This window comes from Anarhichas minor, unplaced genomic scaffold (genome assembly GCF_050575085.1).
Source record: "Anarhichas minor isolate MPS153535 unplaced genomic scaffold, ASM5057508v1 ptg000095l, whole genome shotgun sequence".
Lineage (NCBI taxonomy): Eukaryota > Metazoa > Chordata > Actinopteri > Perciformes > Anarhichadidae > Anarhichas > Anarhichas minor.
The window spans coordinates 492,624-517,500 of record NW_027466541.1 but is presented as its reverse complement, the minus strand read 5'-3'; the positions used below and the strand labels follow the sequence as shown (position 1 = coordinate 517,500).

General features: G+C 37.9%; 1 protein-coding gene across 3 annotated transcripts in view; it reads left to right on the top strand.

Moving 5' to 3' along the window:
- The window catches only part of LOC142939201 (dematin-like), a 32,604-nt gene that overhangs the window by 4,475 nt on the left and 3,252 nt on the right, over nucleotides 1-24,877 (top strand). Inside the window, exons 2-16 of one of the 3 annotated variants that reach the window (XR_012949931.1) lie at nucleotides 12,845-12,902; nucleotides 14,872-14,907; nucleotides 15,456-15,536; nucleotides 15,683-15,805; nucleotides 18,278-18,322; nucleotides 18,924-19,098; nucleotides 19,379-19,423; nucleotides 20,312-20,467; nucleotides 20,922-21,031; nucleotides 22,247-22,352; nucleotides 22,961-23,019; nucleotides 23,102-23,144; nucleotides 23,644-23,683; nucleotides 23,766-23,822; nucleotides 24,505-24,585. Coding sequence is in view for 1 of the 3 variants with exons in the window: in XM_076082427.1 (XP_075938542.1) it covers nucleotides 14,896-14,907; nucleotides 15,456-15,536; nucleotides 15,683-15,805; nucleotides 18,278-18,322; nucleotides 18,924-19,098; nucleotides 19,379-19,423; nucleotides 20,312-20,467; nucleotides 20,922-21,031; nucleotides 22,247-22,352; nucleotides 22,961-23,019; nucleotides 23,102-23,144; nucleotides 23,676-23,683; nucleotides 23,766-23,822; nucleotides 24,505-24,585 (1,101 nt within the window). In the remaining 2 variants the exon portion in view is untranslated. Of the gene's footprint in view, nucleotides 1-12,844; nucleotides 12,903-14,871; nucleotides 14,908-15,455; nucleotides 15,537-15,682; nucleotides 15,806-18,277; nucleotides 18,323-18,923; nucleotides 19,099-19,378; nucleotides 19,424-20,311; nucleotides 20,468-20,921; nucleotides 21,032-22,246; nucleotides 22,353-22,960; nucleotides 23,020-23,101; nucleotides 23,145-23,643; nucleotides 23,684-23,765; nucleotides 23,823-24,032; nucleotides 24,586-24,877 lie in introns of all 3 variants that reach the window. The other 2 variants (XR_012949932.1, XM_076082427.1) reach the window with 2 other exon arrangements.

Sequence of the window (24,877 nt, the reverse complement as noted above, 5' to 3'; positions counted from 1 at the left end):
CCTCGGCTCTTATCTCTGAGAGCAGCAGGGGGCCGGGGGGGGGGGGGGGGGAATGAGGCAGGAGGCAGGAATGAGGCCACGGCACAGTGTGTGTGTGTCTCTGTGTGTATACGTGTGTGTGTGTGTATACGTGTGTGTGTGTATACGTGTGTGTGTGTATACGTGTGTGTGTGTGTCTGTTATCTGTCCTCACAGAGATGTGACCACACCCAGCCTGTGGTCATCAAGGTAACGGCTGCTGTCATTGGCCGACAGACGACATCACAACGTCTTTAAGAAGTTTGGTGACGTTCTGATTGACTCCTTTCCTTCCCTACCTCCTATTTTCTTTCCTAGCTGCCTACTTTCTTTTCCCCCTCCTTTTCTGACCTCCTTCTTTCCTTCCCTAACACCTCCTTTGCTGTCCTAATTTCTCCTTTATACTTCCTCTTTCCTTTCCAATGTCATCTTTCCTTCCATACTCCCTCATTTCTTTTACTACGTTCCTCTTTCCTTCCTTCTTAACTTTGTTTCTTTCCTACATCCTTTTCTTCCATACTCCCTTCTTTCCTTCCTTGCCTCCTTGTTCACTCGGTGCAGCTGTGAGTCTGGATCACACCTGATGACTCAGTGATCAGCTGACACAGGTCACATGACTGAGACTGAGGCGTTTCCGTGGTAACAGGACTGTCATGTTCAGATATCAGAGCGGAGACACACACACACACACACACACACTCACACGCACACACACACACTCACACGCACACGCACACACACACACACACACACACAGACACACGTACACACACACATACACACACACACACACACACTCACACACACACACACACACACAGACACACGTACACACACACACACACACAGACACACACACACACACACACACACACACACACGTACACACACACACACACACACACACACGTACACACACACACACACACACACACACACACACACACACACATACACACACACACATACACACACACACACACACACACAGACACACGTACACACACACACACACAGACACACGTACACTCACACACACACACACAGACACACACACAGACACACGTACACACACACACACACACAGACACACGTACACACACACACACACACAGATACACGTACACACACACACACAGACACACACACACAGACACACGTACACACACACACACACAGACACACACACACAGACACACGTACACACACACAGACACACACGTACACACACACACACACAGAGACACACACGTACACACACACACACAGACACACACACACAGACACACGTACGCACACACAGAGACACACACGCACACACACACACACAGACACACACAGATACACACAGACACACACACACAGCAACACACACGTACAAACACACAGAGACACACACGCACACACTGGGGTAATATTTATTAACCATTTATATCCATGTCAGTATTTTGTCCATAGTTCATAAGTCTTTCCAGGAAATATCTGATAAATTATTCAGAATTGCAACTTCAGTACTTTTACTGCATGAAGCTGATTCTAACTGTAGGACTTTTACATGTTTTTGTTAAAGTCTGATTCTATTTGTATTCTATTATTTTGGTTTTTAATATGAGGAGTGACGTAGAGACGCCGTATACGTCTCTGGTAGAGACCTGTCAATCACCGTGTAGCCCCGCCCTAAAGCATCCCCTGCTTTATGGTCTGTTTGACTCTAAATGGACCATAATGTACTAAATGAACATCATGCTGTATTGAAGAAGACTTGAAACTAGAGATTGAGACCATAAACTCATGTTTACAATGTTTACTGAGGTAATAAATCAAGAGAGAAGTAGAGTCATTTTCTCATAGACTTCTATACAACCAGAGGAGTCGCCCCCTGGTGGACACTAGAGAGAATGCAGCTTTAACACATGAAGCTTTGACTTCACTTAAAGAACCGGAGGTTGCCTCCTGGTTTCTGCGTGACAAAAACAGTAATTTTATCTCATAGAACATAAAGTATACACGTAACTCCATCTTAAATCATCAGAACCGCTGACTCAGCTAATATGTTCACATTATTTATGACCTTATTGATCGGCTCTGTTTCAACCCACGTCACTGATCTCTAATAACTGCTGAGTGGACGTTTCTATTTTAAACATGGTGTAGACCTTTAGGAATCTGAACTCTTCTTCTGCAGTCACCTTCAAAGTTAAGAAGGAAGGGAGGAGGTAGGAAAGGTGTGTAGTAAGGAAAGGAGGAACAATGAAGGAAAGGAGAGGGTAAAGAAATGAGGAAGTATTGAAGGAAGGAGGACTTTAGTGAAAGAAAAGGAGGAGTGGAGATGAAATAAGATTTAGGGAGGGATTGAAGTTGAGAAGGAAAAAGAGGAGGCAGCAAGGGTGAGGAGAAAGGAAGGAAGGAAAGGAAGGAAAAAGGAAAGAAATGAGGATGTTAGGAAACGAAAGAGGAGGTACAGAAATTAAATAACATGTTGGGAAAGACAGGAGGAGGGCAAGGAAATGAGGATGTATGCAAGGAAAGAAGGGACTAAGGAAAAGATTAAGGAGGTGGAAGGAAAGGAGGACATTAGGAAGGAAAAGATGAAGGCAAGGAAAGAGGCAGGAAGGCAAAGTGGTAAGGGAGTAAGGAAAGAAAGGAAGTGGAGAAGGAAAGGAGGATGCAAGAAGGCTAAGTAGTAAGTAAAGGAGGGTAGAGGAAGGAAAGGAGAGGGTAGACATTGGAAGGTAAAGGAGGGTTCTTCTTCTCCGACGTTCTAAACAGTGAATGTAAACAAAACATTTAAAGTCGATGTTTCAAACGACAGAATAATCAGTGAGAGCGTCGTGAAGCGGTGACTCAGCAGTTTTCAGTCTCTGACCCACTTACAGCTTCAGGCGTCAACATGCTTTTTTATTTCACTGCATCACGACTCAACAAATAAAAAGGTCTCTCTGAAGAGACGAAGAGTGAAGCCAGAGGGACGAACCTTCAGAGGCGGAAACTGTATCTGCAGATGAATAGAAGCTGAAGAAGTAAAGACAGTTTTAGATACGGAGGCCCTGAGAGGTCAAACTGCTGCAAAGAGAGAACAAACATGTTATTGCAGATGTCTGATGTTAGCCTAGCTGTTAGCCTTTAGCTTAGCATTAGACCGCTGGTTTTTAAATGATCTGAGTAAATAAACACAGTTAGCTGCAACACAGGCGTTGTGTTAGCAGGATGTAGTCGCTGTCAGACGAGGACGATAATACGTTAAAGTTTAGAAACAAAATAAGTTAAAATATATTTTATTAAAATGTCCACTGAGCCGGCAGCAGTTAACTGATAATAAGATTAAGCAAAGAGATCAGTTTCATTGGTTGTATTTTCTGTATTTGCAACGCTTTGGGCGCTCAGGGCCACCGTATTATAAACGCCCAAAACAACAACAACAACAACAACAACAATAACAAAAGTCATCAGTACAATACTTAACTGTAATGCATAAAAACATGATTTAAAAACTAAAAACAAATAAACACAAAATTGGATGTAAACAGTCCATCACAATTATTTGGTTGTGTCGACTTTCTGCCACAGACTCTGAAATCTCAGATGTCAAACGATGTCAACGAGTCCTTGAATGCACCACCAAGAAATTAAGCGTTTACATGCAGCTGATTAAAAAAACTCTAATGTGGGTTTTTGACTTTTTGCTGCTTTGCTGGAGTGTTTGTTCACCGAGCTGAGTTCTACCCACAGCCTTCCACTGAGAACACACTTATTGTAAGTCGCCTTGGATAAAAGCGTCTGCTAAATGACTGTAATGTAATGTTGAGTGTGTGTGTGAGTGAGTGAGTGAGTGAGTGAGTGAGTGTGTATGTGTGTGTGTGTCATAAAGCTGAATGTCTGCTCGTTCTCAGGACCTGGTTGTGTTTTCTGTAGAGATGCAGTGACCGTTACTAACGACCTCCTCAGTGATATCAAACACATCATTTACGTTTCCGACACAAAGAGAGAAGAAGAAAGTCGAACAGTTAACGTCCTTCTGCTGGATTCACTGGTGGAATGTGACAAAGTACTTTTACTCGAGTACACAGTCAAGGTACTTGCACTTCACTTGAGGACTTTTTTTAGTTACTTTTCAGATGACAGTATATTATTCCCTTCCTGTCCAGTGAAAACCACGTATCTCCAGATGTGATTTTGATTTGTGATAAACTGAAGGATGAAGTGTTCCTTTATGTGTTGATGTTGAATGTTTGTGATAAACTGAAGGATGAAGTGTTCCTTTATGTGTTGATGTTGAATGTTTGTGATAAACTGAAGGATGAAGTGTTCCTTTATGTGTTGATGTTGAATGTTTGTGATAAACTGAAGGATGAAGTGTTCCTTTATGTGTTGATGTTGAATGTTTGTGATAAACTGAAGGATGAAGTGTTCCTTTACGTGTTGATGATGAATGTTTGTGATGAACTGAAGGATGAAGTGTTCCTTTATGTGTTGATGTTGAATGTTTGTGATAAACTGAAGGATGAAGTGTTCCTTTATGTGTTGATGATGAATGTTTGTGATAAACTGAAGGATGAAGTGTTCCTTTATGTGTTGATGATGAATGTTTGTGATAAACTGAAGGATGAAGTGTTCCTTTACGTGTTGATGATGAATGTTTGTGATAAACTGAAGGATGAAGTGTTCCTTTACGTGTTGATGTTGAATGTTTGTGATAAACTGAAGGATGAAGTGTTCCTTTATGTGTTGATGATGAATGTTTGTGATAAACTGAAGGATGAAGTGTTCCTTTATGTGTTGATGATGAATGTTTGTGATAAACTGAAGGATGAAGTGTTCCTTTATGTGTTGATGATGAATGTTTGTGATAAACTGAAGGATGAAGTGTTCCTTTACGTGTTGATGATGAATGTTTGTGATAAACTGAAGGATGAAGTGTTCCTTTACGTGTTGATGTTGAATGTTTGTGATAAACTGAAGGATGAAGTGTTCCTTTACGTGTTGATGTTGAATGTTTGTGATAAACTGAAGGATGAAGTGTTCCTTTATGTGTTGATGTTGAATGTTTGTGATAAACTGAAGGATGAAGTGTTCCTTTACGTGTTGATGATGAATGTTTGTGATAAACTGAAGGATGAAGTGTTCCTTTATGTGTTGATGTTGAATGTTTGTGATAAACTGAAGGATGAAGTGTTTCTTTATGTGTTGATGATGAATGTTTGTGATGAACTGAAGGATGCAGTGTTCCTTTACGTGTTGATGTTGAATGTTTGTGATAAACTGAAGGATGAAGTGTTCCTTTACGTGTTGATGTTGAATGTTTGTGATAAACTGAAGGATGAAGTGTTCCTTTATGTGTTGATGTTGAATGTTTGTGATAAACTGAAGGATGAAGTGTTCCTTCACGTGTTGATGATGAATGTTTGTGATAAACTGAAGGATGAAGTGTTCCTTTATGTGTTGATGATGAATGTTTGTGATAAACTGAAGGATGAAGTGTTCCTTTACGTGTTGATGATGAATGTTTGTGATAAACTGAAGGATGAAGTGTTCCTTTATGTGTTGATGTTGAATGTTTGTGATAAACTGAAGGATGAAGTGTTCCTTTACGTGTTGATGTTGAATGTTTGTGATAAACTGAAGGATGAAGTGTTCCTTTACGTGTTGATGTTGAATGTTTGTGATAAACTGAAGGATGAAGTGTTTCTTTACGTGTTGATGTTGAATGTTTGTGATAAACTGAAGGATGAAGTGTTCCTTTACGTGTTGATGTTGAATGTTTGTGATAAACTGAAGGATGAAGTGTTCCTTTATGTGTTGATGTTGAATGTTTGTGATAAACTGAAGGATGAAGTGTTCCTTTACGTGTTGCTGTTGAATGTTTGTGATAAACTGAAGGATGAAGTGTTTCTTTACGTCTTGATGTTGAATGTTTGTGATAAACTGAAGGATGAAGTGTTCCTTTATGTGTTGATGTTGAATGTTTGTGATAAACTGAAGGATGAAGTGTTCCTTTATGTGTTGATGATGAATGTTTGTGATAAACTGAAGGATGAAGTGTTCCTTTATGTGTTGATGATGAATGTTTGTGATAAACTGAAGGATGAAGTGTTCCTTTATGTGTTGATGATGAATGTTTGTGATGAACTGAAGGATGAAGTGTTCCTTTATGTGTTGATGATGAATGTTTGTGATAAACTGAAGGATGAAGTGTTTCCTTTATGTGTTGATGATGAATGTTTGTGATGAACTGAAGGATGAAGTGTTCCTTTATGTGTTGATGTTGAATGTTTGTGATAAACTGAAGGATGAAGTGTTCCTTTATGTGTTGATGAATGTTTGTGATAAACTGAAGGATGAAGTGTTCCTTTACGTGTTGATGTTGAATGTTTGTGATAAACTGAAGGATGAAGTGTTCCTTTATGTGTTGATGAATGTTTGTGATAAACTGAAGGATGAAGTGTTCCTTTACGTGTTGATGTTGAATGTTTGTGATAAACTGAAGGATGAAGTGTTCCTTTATGTGTTGATGATGAATGTTTGTGATAAACTGAAGGATGAAGTGTTCCTTTATGTGTTGATGTTGAATGTTTGTGATAAACTGAAGGATGAAGTGTTCCTTTATGTGTTGATGATGAATGTTTGTGATAAACTGAAGGATGAAGTGTTCCTTTATGTGTTGATGCTGAATGTTTGTGATAAACTGAAGGATGAAGTGTTCCTTTATGTGTTGATGATGAATGTTTGTGATAAACTGAAGGATGAAGTGTTCCTTTATGTGTTGATGTTGAATGTTTGTGATAAACTGAAGGATGAAGTGTTCCTTTATGTGTTGATGATGAATGTTTGTGATAAACTGAAGGATGAAGTGTTCCTTTATGTGTTGATGTTGAATGTTTGTGATAAACTGAAGGATGAAGTGTTCCTTTATGTGTTGATGCTGAATGTTTGTGATAAACTGAAGGATGAAGTGTTCCTTTACGTATTGATGTTGAATGTTTGTGATAAACTGAAGGATGAAGTGTTCCTTTATGTGTTGATGATGAATGTTTGTGATAAACTGAAGGATGAAGTGTTCCTTTACGTGTTGATGTTGAATGTTTGTGATAAACTGAAGGATGAAGTGTTCCTTTATGTGTTGATGTTGAATGTTTGTGATAAACTGAAGGATGAAGTGTTCCTTTATGTGTTGATGATGAATGTTTGTGATAAACTGAAGGATGAAGTGTTCCTTTATGTGTTGATGATGAATGTTTGTGATGAACTGAAGGATGAAGTGTTCCTTTATGTGTTGATGATGAATGTTTGTGATGAACTGAAGGATGAAGTGTTCCTTTATGTGTTGATGATGAATGTTTGTGATAAACTGAAGGATGAAGTGTTTCCTTTATGTGTTGATGAATGTTTGTGATAAACTGAAGGATGAAGTGTTTCCTTTATGTGTTGATGTTGAATGTTTGTGATAAACTGAAGGATGAAGTGTTCCTTTATGTGTTGATGTTGAATGTTTGTGATAAACTGAAGGATGAAGTGTTCCTTTACGTGTTGATGTTGAATGTTTGTGATAAACTGAAGGATGAAGTGTTCCTTTATGTGTTGATGAATGTTTGTGATAAACTGAAGGATGAAGTGTTCCTTTACGTGTTGATGTTGAATGTTTGTGATTAACTGAAGGATGAAGTGTTCCTTTATGTGTTGATGATGAATGTTTGTGATAAACTGAAGGATGAAGTGTTCCTTTACGTGTTGATGTTGAATGTTTGTGATAAACTGAAGGATGAAGTGTTCCTTTATGTGTTGATGATGAATGTTTGTGATAAACTGAAGGATGAAGTGTTCCTTTATGTGTTGATGCTGAATGTTTGTGATAAACTGAAGGATGAAGTGTTCCTTTACGTGTTGATGATGAATGTTTGTGATAAACTGAAGGATGAAGTGTTCCTTTACGTGTTGATGTTGAATGTTTGTGATAAACTGAAGGATGAAGTGTTCCTTTACGTGTTGATGATGAATGTTTGTGATAAACTGAAGGATGAAGTGTTCCTTTATGTGTTGATGTTGAATGTTTGTGATAAACTGAAGGATGAAGTGTTCCTTTATGTGTTGATGTTGAATGTTTGTGATAAACTGAAGGATGAAGTGTTCCTTTACGTGTTGATGTTGAATGTTTGTGATACACTGAAGGATGAAGTGTTCCTTTACGTGTTGATGATGAATGTTTGTGATAAACTGAAGGATGAAGTGTTCCTTTATGTGTTGATGTTGAATGTTTGTGATAAACTGAAGGATGAAGTGTTCCTTTATGTGTTGATGATGAATGTTTGTGATAAACTGAAGGATGAAGTGTTCCTTTACGTGTTGATGATGAATGTTTGTGATAAACTGAAGGATGAAGTGTTCCTTTACGTGTTGATGTTGAATGTTTGTGATAAACTGAAGGATGAAGTGTTCCTTTATGTGTTGATGATGAATGTTTGTGATAAACTGAAGGATGAAGTGTTCCTTTACGTGTTGATGATGAATGTTTGTGATAAACTGAAGGATGAAGTGTTCCTTTATGTGTTGATGTTGAATGTTTGTGATAAACTGAAGGATGAAGTGTTCCTTTATGTGTTGATGTTGAATGTTTGTGATAAACTGAAGGATGAAGTGTTCCTTTACGTGTTGATGTTGAATGTTTGTGATAAACTGAAGGATGAAGTGTTTCTTTATGTGTTGATGTTGAATGTTTGTGATAAACTGAAGGATGAAGTGTTCCTTTACGTGTTGATGATGAATGTTTGTGATAAACTGAAGGATGAAGTGTTCCTTTACGTGTTGATGTTGAATGTTTGTGATAAACTGAAGGATGAAGTGTTCCTTTATGTGTTGATGATGAATGTTTGTGATAAACTTAAGGATGAAGTGTTCCTTTACGTGTTGATGATGAATGTTTGTGATAAACTGAAGGATGAAGTGTTCCTTTATGTGTTGATGTTGAATGTTTGTGATAAACTGAAGGATGAAGTGTTCCTTTACGTGTTGATGATGAATGTTTGTGATAAACTGAAGGATGAAGTGTTCCTTTACGTGTTGATGATGAATGTTTGTGATAAACTGAAGGATGAAGTGTTCCTTTACGTGTTGATGATGAATGTTTGTGATAAACTGAAGGATGAAGTGTTCCTTTATGTGTTGATGTTGAATGTTTGTGATAAACTGAAGGATGAAGTGTTTCCTTTACGTGTTGATGATGAATGTTTGTGATAAACTGAAGGATGAAGTGTTCCTTTACGTGTTGATGATGAATGTTTGTGATAAACTGAAGGATGAAGTGTTCCTTTATGTGTTGATGTTGAATGTTTGTGATGAACTGAAGGATGAAGTGTTCCTTTACGTGTTGATGATGAATGTTTGTGATAAACTGAAGGATGAAGTGTTCCTTTATGTGTTGATGTTGAATGTTTGTGATAAACTGAAGGATGAAGTGTTCCTTTACGTGTTGATGATGAATGTTTGTGATAAACTGAAGGATGAAGTGTTCCTTTATGTGTTGATGTTGAATGTTTGTGATAAACTGAAGGATGAAGTGTTCCTTCATGTGTTGATGTTGAATGTTTGTGATAAACTGAAGGATGAAGTGTTCCTTTATGTGTTGATGTTGAATGTTTGTGATAAACTGAAGGATGAAGTGTTCCTTTACGTGTTGATGTTGAATGTTTGTGATAAACTGAAGGATGAAGTGTTTCTTTATGTGTTGATGTTGAATGTTTGTGATAAACTGAAGGATGAAGTGTTTCTTTATGTGTTGATGTTGAATGTTTGTGATAAACTGAAGGATGAAGTGTTTCTTTACGTGTTGATGATGAATGTTTGTGATAAACTGAAGGATGAAGTGTTCCTTTACGTGTTGATGTTGAATGTTTGTGATAAACTGAAGGATGAAGTGTTCCTTTACGTGTTGATGTTGAACGTTTGTGATAAACTGAAGGATGAAGTGTTTCTTTATGTGTTGATGTTGAATGTTTGTGATAAACTGAAGGATGAAGTGTTTCTTTATGTGTTGATGTTGAATGTTTGTGATAAACTGAAGGATGAAGTGTTCCTTTACGTGTTGATGTTGAATGTTTGTGATAAACTGAAGGATGAAGTGTTCCTTTATGTGTTGATGTTGAATGTTTGTGATAAACTGAAGGATGAAGTGTTCCTTTACATGTTGATGTTGAATGTTTGTGATAAACTGAAGGATGAAGTGTTCCTTTATGTGTTGATGTTGAATGTTTGTGATAAACTGAAGGATGAAGTGTTCCTTTATCTGTTGATGATGAATGTTTGTGATGAACTGAAGGATGAAGTGTTCCTTTATGTGTTGATGATGAATGTTTGTGATAAACTGAAGGATGAAGTGTTTCCTTTATGTGTTGATGATGAATGTTTGTGATAAACTGAAGGATGAAGTGTTCCTTTATGTGTTGATGTTGAATGTTTGTGATAAACTGAAGGATGAAGTGTTCCTTTATGTGTTGATGTTGAATGTTTGTGATAAACTGAAGGATGAAGTGTTCCTTTATGTGTTGATGTTGAATGTTTGTGATAAACTGAAGGATGAAGTGTTCCTTTACGTGTTGATGTTGAATGTTTGTGATGAACTGAAGGATGAAGTGTTCCTTTACGTGTTGATGATGAATGTTTGTGATAAACTGAAGGATGAAGTGTTCCTTTATGTGTTGATGATGAATGTTTGTGATAAACTGAAGGATGAAGTGTTCCTTTATGTGTTGATGATGAATGTTTGTGATAAACTGAAGGATGAAGTGTTCCTATATGTGTAGATGTTGAATGTTTGTGATAAACTGAAGGATGAAGTGTTTCCTTTATGTGTTGATGTTGAATGTTAGCCGATTTGAGAATTTTACATTTTTATCTTAAACTTTGTGGTGTTTTTATTTTTTGTACTTTATTTTCTTCATTCTTTCATCAGATTCCTGATTTAAGTCATAATTTTGCCAATTTTATCATCATTGTATTTGTTTATTGGGTCTTTTCTGTTCCCCAGAAAGTGGTTTGTGTTGTCAGTCAGGAGTGTGACTCACTCTTTCCCTCTCACTCTCTCCTCCTACACTCCACCAGAGAGAGACCTGGACTCTGGGAGTTCTGGGAAATGTAGTCCCGGGTGAAATCTCTAAAAAAAATCTCAGCGGCAGGACGAGCTTGAGTTTGATTTATCCTCCCAGGCGGGGCAGCCGGGTGGAGTTTACCTGAGACTGTGACCCCTGCAGTGTTTGTGTTAGGGTGTGTGTGTGTGTGTGTGTGTGTGTGTTAGTGGTGGTGTGTGTATGTTTTAGTGTTAGTGTTAGGGTGTGTGTGTGTTAGTGGTGGTGTGTGTATGTTTTAGTGTTAGTGTTAGGGTGTGTGTTTGTTAGTGTGTGTGTATGTGTATGTGTGTGTGTGTGTGTATGTGTGTGTGTGTGTGTGTTAGTGTTAGGGTGTGTGTGTCTGTGTGTCTGTGTCTCTGTGTGTGTGTGTGTGTGTGTGTGTGTGATGGTGGTCTGATGGTGGGAGGTCTATTTTAGTGCAGCATCTCTCTTTGTCTCTCCCACATTCTCCCACATTTCTAACCCTAACCCTAACCCTAGCTGATTGGACGGCTGGGTGTGGTAACCTAGCAACCCTTCAGATATCTCCCAGCATGCCGCTGAGTTATGTCCCGTCCCAGCGACTCACAGATCTGCAGAACGAGAGTCTGAACAAACTCTGTTCAAGTATTTAAAGCCGTCTGTCACGTGTGATGAGATGATGGAGAAGAATAATCATTGTTATTATTATTAATATATTCATATATATTTACACCTGAGGTCTGATTATCACCTGAACTTCTTCATTTTTTACAACAGATTCATTTGATTTTTTGTTCTTCATTGTTTATTTTAATTTTATTTTTATATTTATTGTTTATTGTTTATTTTATTGTTTATTTGAATTTTATTGTTTATTGTTTATTGTTTATTTTTTTATTTTTTTAACCTCACTGATCATCGTAACTCACTTCATTTAAACCGGACAGAAACTAATCTTTAGTGTAAAGAAGTGTGTGATGAAGAAAGCATGGCTGACCTCACTTCCTGTTGGTGTGAAACGTCTGATGGGAGCAGCGTTCAGGTCTCTCTTTGTCAGATTTCATCTTCACATCAAACTCATCGTCGCTTAGCAACAGAGAACAGGGAATAAATAATAAATAGAAACCGTGAATCTATAAATAGATGCAGAGCAAACAGGAGGACGACTGTTCAGCTGTCAGCTTCTCCTTCTGGGGTCTTAGAGGTTTAGCACTTTATTGTGAAGGATGAGGAGGCTGCTTCCTGTCTCCTGAAAGTCACAGATGAACATCTGGTCTCACTAAATGAAAGAGAAGACAAACATCTGTACGGTTAATATTTATAGATATTATAGAGTGATAACATAGATCTATAAATAACTCTGTAAGAGGACACGTGTGTCCCTTTAACGCTTAATAATCAGCTTTATATTATTAACCCTGAGAATCTGAGAATCTGAGAATATGTTTTGTGTTTTAATAAGCAGTAAAAGTCTGAGATGTAGTAGAAGTAGAGAGTAAAAGTACTTTAAATGTGTACAGTAGTAGTACTTGAGTACATGAAACTTGTACCTGAGTCCTCTCAGAGTATTGATCAGAGTATTGATCAGAGTATTGATCAGCAGGAGACATTAGACAGTAACTGATCTGTCTCTGGTGACAGATGGCGACAGATGGAGACAGACGGAGACAGACGGGTACATGTCTGTCCTCTGGAATCTAAACCTGATGTTGTATATTTATTGTTTAAATTACTTTATTTATGTGTTTCAGGTGTTGATCGACGAGCAGAGAAGAACAGAAACAGGCATGATCCCTTATTCTCCCTGAGGTATGAACACACACACACACACACACACACACACACACACACACACACACCGTATCTCATTGTGAGTGTGTGTGTTAGTTTGTATTTCAGGGTGTTTCGCGTCATTGACCGAATGTTATCCAGACTTCATTGTGTGTGTAGGTGTGTGTGTGTGTGTGAGTGTGTGTGTGTGTGTGTGTGTGTGTACGTGTGTGTGTGTATGTGTGTGTGTGTGTGTGTGTGTGTGTATATGTGTGAGTGTGTGTGTGTGTGTGTGTCTCTGTGTGTGTGTGTGTGTGTGTGTGTATATGTGTGTGTGTGTGTGTATGTGTGTGTGTGTGTGTGTGTGTGTGAGTGTGTGTGTGTGTGTGTGTGTGTATGTGTGTGTGTGTGTGTGTGTGTGTGAGTGTGTGTGTGTGTGCTGGACAAAGCTCTGGACTCTGGAATAATCTCTTTGTGTCCGTCGGTCACATCAGACAACAGAACTGGACACCAGCATTAGCAGAGCCATATGTAGTTGAGTTGAGTCGACGGTCTGAATCCTCTGGAGCAGTTTTCCCCTCTGCTTCCATTATGCTAAGCTAGGCTAAACAACACTCTGAAATGAAACTGATATCTTAAACTCTACACATTGTTCAACAAATATACAGTAAATAAATGAACAATTATTCTGACACGTAAACTAAATGTATGAATAACGAGCAGAGTGTAAATAAATGTGGATGTAATTTGACTGAACCCTGGTGTACAAACGGCTCTGGTCCACCATATAGCTTCTGCAGCAGATTTCTGTTTCCAGCTGACTCACAAACACACACACTCACATACACACACACACACATACACCTACACACACACACCTACACACACACTCACAAACACACACACTCACATACACACACACACACATACACCTACACACACACACCTACACACACACTCACAAACACACACACTCACATACACACACACACACATACACTTACACACACACACCTACACACACACTCACAAACACACACACTCACATACACACACACACACATACACACACACACACCTACACACACACACACACACACACCTACACACACACTCACAAACACACACACTCACCTACACACACACACACACACACACCTACACACACACTCACAAACACACACACTCACATACACACACACACACACATACACACACACACACCTACACACACACACACACACGCCTACACACACACACTCACATACACACACACACACATACACACACACACACACACACCTACACACACACTCACAAACACACACACTCACATACACACACACACTCACATACACACACACACATACACACACACACACCTACACACACTCACAAACACACACACTCACATACACACACACACACATACACACACACACACACACCTACACATACACTCACAAACACACACACTCACATACACACACACACATACACACCTACACACACACCTACACGCACACACACACACACTCACAAACACACACACTCACATACACACACACACACATACACACACACACACACCTACACACACACCTACACACACACACACACTCACATACACACACACACACAAACATACACGCACACACACACACCTACACACACACACTCACATACACACACACACACCTACACACACACACTCACATACACGCACACAAACATACACACACACACACACACACAAACATACACACACACACACCTACACACACACACACACACACCTACACACACACACACTCACATACACACACACACACCTACACACACTCACACACACACACACACACACGCTCACAAAAGATGAGGTAAATAAATAAAGTAGAAAAGTAAAATACAACAACAAAGATTAAACAGTAGAAATATAAAGTGTATAATAAGTGATAAACACATATGTGTGTGATTTAACAGCGCGTCATGTCTGTGTCTCTCTCAGGAAACTGACCAATCAGCAGTCAGGATGATGCCGAAGGTAAACACTGACTCCTCCCTTTGATCTCTAAATATATCTAAATATATCAAAATATATCTCTTCTATTAATATCTCCTACAAGCTGAACCTCAGACAGGAAGTCAGATATTAATACTGTGTTATGAAGGATGTGATCGGTTCTGATGTCTCATCTTACAGGTGATGTCATAGAGATGATGATGATGTCACACACACACGTTATGTCGTATCAACGACGTATTCAGACATTTTATCGATCTCTATTTATTCTAATTTTAATCTGTTTATTGAAACAAAAGGTTTTCTTTTCAGAGAAAATCCATTTAATAATTCAACCCTCAGCTGTATCTGTTTATTAATAACAACAATAATATTCATAAGTTCTGTTTCTCATCTGTAGTTCCTGGACAGATGTTTTAAAAGTCATCTTAAAAATAATACAAGATGAAAATGACAAAGTTATTCATCATGTATCTTTATAAACACAGAGAATATTGATTTGTTTAAATAAGTTCTCATCGATTCCTTCCTGTGTGTGTGTGTCTGTGTGTGTGTGTGTGTGTGAGCAGCAGCTGGCTCAGACGTCTCCAGGCAGTGTGTTGTCCCTGAGAGGGTCCAGTGTCCCAGGATCCCCTGCTGCCGCCATCGTGGTGAGACACTCACACACTTGACAGTCACACACACGCACACACACACGCACACACACACGCACACACACACGCACACACACACACACACGTTATCATGTTAACCTTGAGGATTAGTCCTGAGGCAGTAATCTGTAATCTGTCTCCAGGCCCGGGTGGAGGATGGAGTGATCTGCTACAAGGACCTGGCAGCGCTGCCGAGAGACAAAGCCATCCTGGACATCGAGAGACCGGACCTGATGATCTACCAGCAGCCCTACAGCCCCAGAGAGGTCACTAAACGCCTCCTTTTACTGCTGGAGTCTGGTTCTCACTCTAACCAGCTCTGGATGTTTCTACTCACTAGTACTACTTCATCATCTTCATCATCATCATCATCACTCTGTAGTTTATTCTCACTCAGTCACACATACAAAGACTCACTAGAGCACCACATGAGGATTAATCCGCCGCTGAAAATAGTCCCCATCTAAAAAACTACAGTGACCAGCTATTTAATCTGTCTGTCTCTCTCCTGTCTGTCTGTCTCCTGTCTGTCTCTCTCCTGTCTGTCTGTCTCCTGTCTGTCTCCTGTCTGTCTCTCTCCTGTCTGTCTCTCTCCTGTCTGTCTCCTGTCTGTCTCTCTCCTGTCTGTCTCTCTCCTGTCTGTCTCCTGTCTGTCTCTCTCCTGTCTGTCTGTCTTTCTGTCTCTCTCCTGTCTGTCTCTTGTCTCCTGTCTGTCTGTCTCCTGTCTGTCTCTCTCCTGTCTGTCTCTCTCTCCGATGTTTCCTTTCTGTCTAAAAAAAATAAACGACATGTTAAAGATGAACGTCTTCAGTAGGAACCAATGTGAGCTGAGAGACTCAGACAGGAAGTCAGACAGAATAGTGAGACGGACCAACATGTTGGTTTGAGTGTGAACACGAGAGATGATGATCTAGGCCCAATCCCAACGTCCCCCCTCACGAACTCACAGACTTTGAGGCGCGCTCCTGTAAAGTCCGTGAGGGTTTAGTTCTGTCTGTCACATCATCGAGTGTTTGAGTCTCTGAGACATGTTGAGCATGGTATGCTGACTTAGCCTAAGGGAATTACCCACAAATCATTGCAATGTGACGTTAAACACGGAGTAACCAGTGGACACATGGAGACGTAAACAAAAGGTAAACAAAGAGGACGGCTCAGTGTGTTCAGCCTCTCATAATAAATGTACTCAGAAACATTAAGGGTTAAAGATGGAACGTTAAAACGACTGTGGCTAAGTGGATAGCAGGGCCGTCTTTCAATCAGAGGGTCGGCGGTTTGAACCCCGGCTCTGCTAGTCGCATATCGATGTGTCCTTGAGCAAGACAGTTAACCCCAAAATTGCTCCCGTAGCTGTGCCTACGGTGTAGAAATGTGATAGACTCTGAATTGTAAGTTGCTTTGGATAAAAGCGTCTGCTAAATGACTGTAATGTAAAACATGAAATCAGAAGATATTTATTTATTTATTCATCAAATATTTGATTTTGTCATTGAAGCTGTTTTGACAAAAACGAGTAAATAGATGATATGAAATTACCTCTCATCTAGTGAGGAAAGAGCCTGAAGACGTTCACATCAGGGAGTACAAAACATACAGGAGTACAGTACATAAATACCCATAATTATACATCATAGTTATTGTTGTTTTCATGGTAACATGATATGTTGCACTAAAGTGCTGTCCCATTCATACTTACACCATCTCAAGCCCTCACAGTCTCTCACACTCACCCACTTACCAGGTGACGTCAGTGAGTCCTTGAGGGTTCAGGGTTTGAGGGTTTAGGGGGGACATTGGGATTTGGCCAAAGAGTTCGGCCGAACAGATGTTGAGATGTTCATTATTTATTTATTTACATAGTTAATTTAGTTAGTTAGTTAGTCAGTTAGTCATTTAGTTAGTTAATTATTAATTTAGTTAGTTAGGTAATCATTTAGTAAGTTAGTTAGTTAGTTAATTATTAATTTAGTAAGTTAGTAAGTTAGTTAGTTAGTTTGTAAGTTAGTTAATCATTTAGTTAGTTAGTTAATTATTAATTTAGTTAGTTAGTAATTTAGTAAGTTAGTAAGTTAGTTAATCATTTAGTTAGTTAATTATTAATTTAGTTAGTAAGTTAGTAAGTTAGTAAGTTAGTAAGTTAGTAAGTTAGTTAGTTAGTTAATCATTTAGTTAGTTAGTTAGTTAGTTGGGTAGTTAGTTAATTATTAATTTAGTTAGTTAGTTAATCATTTAATTAGTTAGTAAGTTAGTAAGTTAGTAAGTTAGTAAGTTAGTTAGTAAGTTAGTTAGTTAGTAAGTTAGTTAGTAAGTAAGTTAGTTAGTTAATTATTAATTTAGTTAGTTAGTAAGTTAGTTAGTTAGTTAGTAAGTTAGTTTGTTAGTTCGTTAGTAAGTTAGTTCGTTAGTTAGTTAACCATTTAGTTAATTAGTTAGTTAGTTGGGTAGTTAGTTAATTATTAATTTAGTTAGTTAGTTAATCATTTACTTAGTTAGTAAGTTAGTTAGTTAATCATTTAGTAAGTTGGTAAGTTAGTTAGTTGGTTAGTTAGTTGGTTAGTTAGTTGTTAGTTGGTTAGTTGGTTAGTTAGTTAGTTAGTTAGTTAGTTAGTTAGTTAGTTAGTTGCAGGATGTTACTGATGTAGTTGGCTGAGCTGGATCTCATTTTTAAGTTATTTAACTCTGGTCCTCTTTTTATGTTTGAGTGTTTTTAATCTATTTCTCTGTTCTTTCCTCCTCAGAGGTCCTTGTCTCCTCGCTCCTTATCTCCTCCTTTCTCCCCCGAGGTAAGACCCCCCCCCCCCCTCTCAATATATCATCATAACATTACAACCATTAATGAGCAGGTCAGAGGTCACAGCAGCAAGACAATCAACCTATCTTTCTTTATCGCTCCTTTCCTTTCCCCTGTTTCATTTCCTTTCCTTATTTCCTTAAATGTCCTAGCTCCCTCTCCTCTCTCCTTGATCATCTCTGTTTCCTCTCCTCCTCCCTTCTCATCACTTTCCTTGTTTCCTTTCCTTTTCCTTATGATCACAGATGATCAGGTTGTACTGACACGAAATCGTACGTACATTTACTCAAGTACTATATGAGGTACTTGTACTTTACTTGAGTACTTTCTTTTTCTCCTCCCCAGATGTAAACATTATACTTTTGACTCCATAACTTTATTTAATACTTTACGGATTAAAGTTTGACCTAAAACATAATCAAATAAAACACATTTTTATATTATATTACACAGTTTAACCGTGGTACCGGTACCGGTAAGTATAACCGTGGTACCAATATAACCAGTTTAGTTGTGGTTTATCACTGGTTTTAACCTCCTTGTTTGAGCTGAAGTGACCTCAGAAACATGTCTGTGTTCCTCTGCGTCTCCAGAAGGAGTCCAGGGATTGGCTGGAAAACCGTTCTCCTGGAGGTTCCTCCCCTGGTTCCAGCATCCAGACCAGCAGAACCCACAGCACACACACACCGCCCACACCGCCCACACCAAACACACCAAACACACACTCCTCTGGTTCCAAGAGCTCCATGCAGCACTTCCACAGGCCTGGTACGACTTTATATTTCTACTTTATTTCTTGTTTTTACTCGAATGATACTTGATGGTATTTAACATATAGAATATATTAAATATCAGGTCTCGCCTCGTTGCAGATGTAATAGTGTGTATGTCTGAGTTTGTCCACAAGAGAGCGCTGACAGTTTCTTTTTCACAATAAAACAAAGTCACTATTCTTTAATGAGTAAATGTATCAACATGTCTGTTCATGTGTTTATTATAAAGTGAGTATTAAACGATGTATTTTATATTCTTCTTCTCTGTCTTTCAGAAAACGGCTCTAACATCTATAAGAAGCCTCCCATCTACAAACAAGGTGCTTCACTCTTTATTTAACAAAGTACTAATACTCCACTATACGAGTACTAATACTCCACTATACGAGTACTAATACTCCACTATACGAGTACTAATACCACACTATACGAGTACTAATACTCCACTATACGAGTACTAATACCACACTATACGAGTACTAATACTCCACTATACGAGTACTAATACCACACTATACGAGTACTAATACCACACTATACGAGTACTAATACTCCACTATATGAGTATTAATACCACACTATACTAGTACTAATACTCCACTATACGAGTACTAATACCACACTATACTAGTACTAATACTCCACTATACGAGTACTAATACTCCACTCAGGAGTTACTCCACTACGAGTAATACATCCTGCATCTAAAACATAACCAAAGCAAACAATATGTGATTATTATCAACAACGGATCAAATAAAGCAGTTACGTTGTTTTATCTGGAGAGAGACGGGCTAGTTGTTTACTGCTTTCAGTCTTTATGCTAAGCTAGGCTAACCATGTCCAGCTATATCCCAACATCTCACTCTCTGAAAGAAGCAAGAAGGAAAATATTCCTTTATTAATACAGCTCAGAATTATTATTATTGTGTATTATTATGAATAATAATTTTAGTATAATCACAAATTATTATTATTTTAATATTATTATTCTGTGTAAAATATGTCTAAAATAAGGAAACAGCCTCTAGCATGAAGTCAGAATAGATCAGAATGTCGGTCAGCTGTAAACCACAGACATGTTAATTCACTCCATTTAATCAGCTTTGCATGTGTGTGTGTGTGTGTGTGTGTGTGTGTGTGTGTGTGTGTGTGTGTGTGTGTGTGTGTATGTGTGCGTGTGTGTGTGTGTGTGTACGTGTGTACAGATGTGTGTGTGTCCTCTCAGCTCCCTCAGGGGAAACACATCGAGGATCTGATCATTGAGTCCTCAAAGTTCCCGGCTGCTGAACCTCCGGACCCGAACCAGCCCTCTAAGATCGAGACCGAGTACTGGCCCTGCCCCCCCTCCATGGCTGTGATTGGTACGACCCAGACCAACACACACACACACACACACACTGAAACACACTTTGTGCTGCATTCAGGGTGTATGAGAAAGACAGGATTTTTACATTTTTGATTAGAAAATCCTGTTCAGATATAAATCCTGAAAAACATGTTTTAATCAGACTGATATCCTTTCCTCTCCCCATCTTTCCTTTCCTTTTCTCCTCTCTCCATGTTTCCTTTCCTTTCTCTTCTCTCCACATGTTTCCTTTCCTTTCTCTCCTCTCCCCATGTTTCCTTTCCTTTTCTCCTCTCCCCGTGTTTCCTTTCCTTTTCTCCTCTCCCCGTGTTTCCTTTCCTTTCTCCTCTCCCCGTGTTTCCTTTCCTTTCTCTACTCTCTCTATGTTTCCTTTCCTTTTCTCCTCTCCCCATGTTTCCTTTCCTTTTCTCCTCTCCCTATGTTTCCTTTGTGTCCTCTTCTCCCTCTAGAGAAGGAGTGGAGGAAGAAGGATCAGAGAGAAGAAGATGATGATGAGGATGGAGAGCTGAATGATGAGCTGTGGGGACTGAGAGCGCTTCAGAAACAAGAACTCCACAAGGTGAAGAGACGGTTAAAACAGGTTATATAACAGTATATAACAGATTATAACATATCTCTGTAGAGTATATAACATATTATAACATATCTCTGTTCAGTATATAACACATTATAACATATCTCTGTAGAGTATATAACATATTATAACATATCTCTGTTCAGTATATAACACATTATAACATATCTCTGTTCAGTATATAACACATTATAACATATCTCTGTTCAGTATATAACACATTATAACATATCTCTGTACAGTATATAACACATTATAACATATCTCTGTTCAGTATATAACACATTATAACATATCTCTGTACAGTATATAACACATTATAACATATCTCTGTAGAGTATATAACATATTATAACATATCTCTGTTCAGTATATAACACATTATAACATATCTCTGTTCAGTATATAACACATTATAACATATCTCTGTTCAGTATATAACACATTATAACATATCTCTGTACAGTATATAACACATTATAACATATCTCTGTTCAGTATATAACACATTATAACATGTCTCTGTTCAGTATATAACACATTATAACATGTCTCTGTACAGTATATAACATATTATAACATATCTCTGTTCAGTATATAACAGATCATAACATATCTCGGTAGAGCATATAACATATTATAACATATCTCTGTTCAGTATATAACACATTATAACATCTCTGTTCAGTATATAACACATTATAACATCTCTGTTCAGTATATAACATATTATAACATATCTCTGTTCAGTATATAACAGATTATAACATATCTCTGTACAGTATATAACACATTATAACATATCTCTGTTCAGTATATAACAGATTATAACATATCTCTGTACAGTATATAATATATTATAACATATCTCTGTTCAGTATGTAACAGATTATAACATATCTATGTACAGTATATAACACATTATAACATATCTCTGGACAGTATATAACACATTATAACATATCTCTGTACAGTATATAATAGATTATAACATATCTCTGTTCAGTATATAACACATTATAACATATCTCTGTACAGTATATAACAGATTATAACATATCTCTGTTCAGTATATAACACATTATAACATATCTCTGTACAGTATATAACACATTATAACATATCTCTGTACAGTCTATAACACATTATAACATATCTCTGTACAGTATATAACACATTATAACATATCTCTCTCCTTAGATTCAGTCTAATCTGGGTAAAATCATCCTGAAGGAGGAGTTAGATAAATCTGCAGCTCCTCTGAGGAGGAAAACTCGTTCTCTACCGGACCGCAGTCAACACACTGGTACTTTTCACTTGTTATATATATGTATATATATCTACATATATATATATATATACATATATATATATTATGGAGTTTATTGTTATTGTTATTAAAATCATTCAGTGAAAGTAGCAGTACCATTCTAATAAAATGTTAAATGTTCTGCACTGATACTTTTAAGAGTAAAAAAACAGCAAAATATACATAAGTATCAAAAGTTAAAAAAGTTCAACTTGTCCATAGTTTTTAAATCTGAGTCTGAAAAGTAATTAGCAGCAAACTAAGTACATTTACCCAAGTAAGTATAATTTTGAGGTACTTGTACTTCACTAGAGCTGTTCCATTCTCTGCCATGTTGTACTTGTACTCCACCTAGTGGTCAGAATGACTCCAGGCAACATAATGTGACTTCATTCATAATGAATCATTACATACATCACTGTAACTTTATACTTCAATGAACTGAACATTGAAATTTATCTTTTTATTTGAATGAGTACTTTTACTTCTAGCAGGATATTTCTACACTGTGGTATTAGTACTGCTTACTTTTATTGTTTTTACATACAGTGATATTAGTACTGACTCAGCACTATAAACTATTTGACCTGTTCCCTCCTCTTCAGGGTCCAACGCCTCCAGGTCGGTGTATTTCCCAGCATCCTCTAGGAGCGGCCTGTCCAGGGTGAGTCCCACCGAACAGAACCGACCAATCAGAGCAGAGTTTACTGACGGTGATGATGAGCGTGTCTCTGTTTGTTTTTCAGCTTCGGTCTGCAGAGTTCAGCTCCTCTGAGGAAACTCCAGCAGGTCGGTCACATATCAGATAAACACATTTTATTTCTTCTATATTTTATGTTTTTCTGGTGCTACATCTTAAAAAAATAATTTTAATTGTTATATTTGTAGTTAATTTTGCTTATGAGCCCTTAAAATAAAGTAATGTCTACTTATAACTTATATTTAATCAGGTAATCTCATCGAGATCAACATGTTTATTTGCAGGAGAAAAAAAACTGTCACTAAATAGACTTAAAGTTTAATTTAATTTAATTTAAGTGAATTATTTTAGTCTGCATTTCTATATTCAGACTAAAATGTGATTATTTTGGAACCTGAAGAGACAAAATAAACATTTATTTAAATGCAGAATGTCTTCTAATGAAATATAAAAACAAAACATCGGCTTCATATTTGATATATGATTTGATGATTGTCTGTTATTGATTGATTTTTCGGGGTCCATTGAATTAAACCTGCATCATAAATGTATTTATATTCATATTCTACTTTATTCACTTCTTGTCAGTAACATTGTCTTTATTCTCTCTCTTCCTGCAGATCTTCAGGTACAGTCTGATTCATTCATGTTCAGATGTTCTCTATAGTCATGAATATAATAATAATAATAATAATATCTGTGTGGGACAGAATGGAGACTCCAGGATGGACCGAGGAAACTCTCTCCCCAGCATGTTGGAACAGAAGGTAACACTTCATACATGATTCATGTACATATGCAATATATCACATCTAGAGTACAGGTACAGGTACAAGTACATGCTTCATTTGAAGTATTATATTATAGTTCAGCATATATATTATGTCCCAATAACCCATAGAGAGAGTTTGAGTTCAAAGATTTTCAGAGCATTAATATAACATCAACTAATATTTTCTATGTAAATATATATATAGTGTTGCTTGGTTGATTGATTGATTGAATGGATGGAATGATGAATGTATGGATGGATGGAATGATGAATGGATGGATGGATGGAATGATGAATGGATGGATTGATGGATGGATGGATGGATGGATGGAATGATGAATGGATGGATTGATGGATGGATGAATGGATGGATGGATGGATGGATGGATGGATGGAATGATGAATGGATGGATTGATGGATGGATGGATGGATTGATGGATGGATGGATTGATGGATGAATGGATGGAATGATGGATGGATGGATGGATGGATTGATTGATGGATGGATGAATGGATGGATGGATGGATTGATGGATGAATGGATGGAATGATGGATGGATGGATTGATTGATTGATGGATGGATGAATGGATGGATGGATGGATTGATGGATGAATGGATGGAATGATGGATGGATGGATGGATGGATTGATTGATTGATTGATTGATCTCTGTAGATCTGCCCCTATGAGGTGCTGGTGGTGAACCATAGAGGGCGGAGCAAGCTGCCCCCCGGAGTGGACCGAACCAGGCTGGAGGTAAAACTATAGAACGTGTTCTCAGAAAGGAGTAGAACTATAGAACGTGTTCTCAGAAAGGAGTAGAACTATAGAACGTGTTCTCAGAATGGAGTAGAACTATAGAACGTGTTCTAGAGAACTGGACACCAAACTCAGAGATGGATTCATGAGAAGCTGCTTCTGTGGAGGTCTTCTGTCTGAACCATCTTTGTCTCTCTTTCTCTCTCTCTCTCTCTCTCTCTGTCTCTCTCTGTGTCTCTCTGTCTCTCTCTCTCTTTGTCTCTGTCTCTCTCTCTGTCTCTCTCTCTGT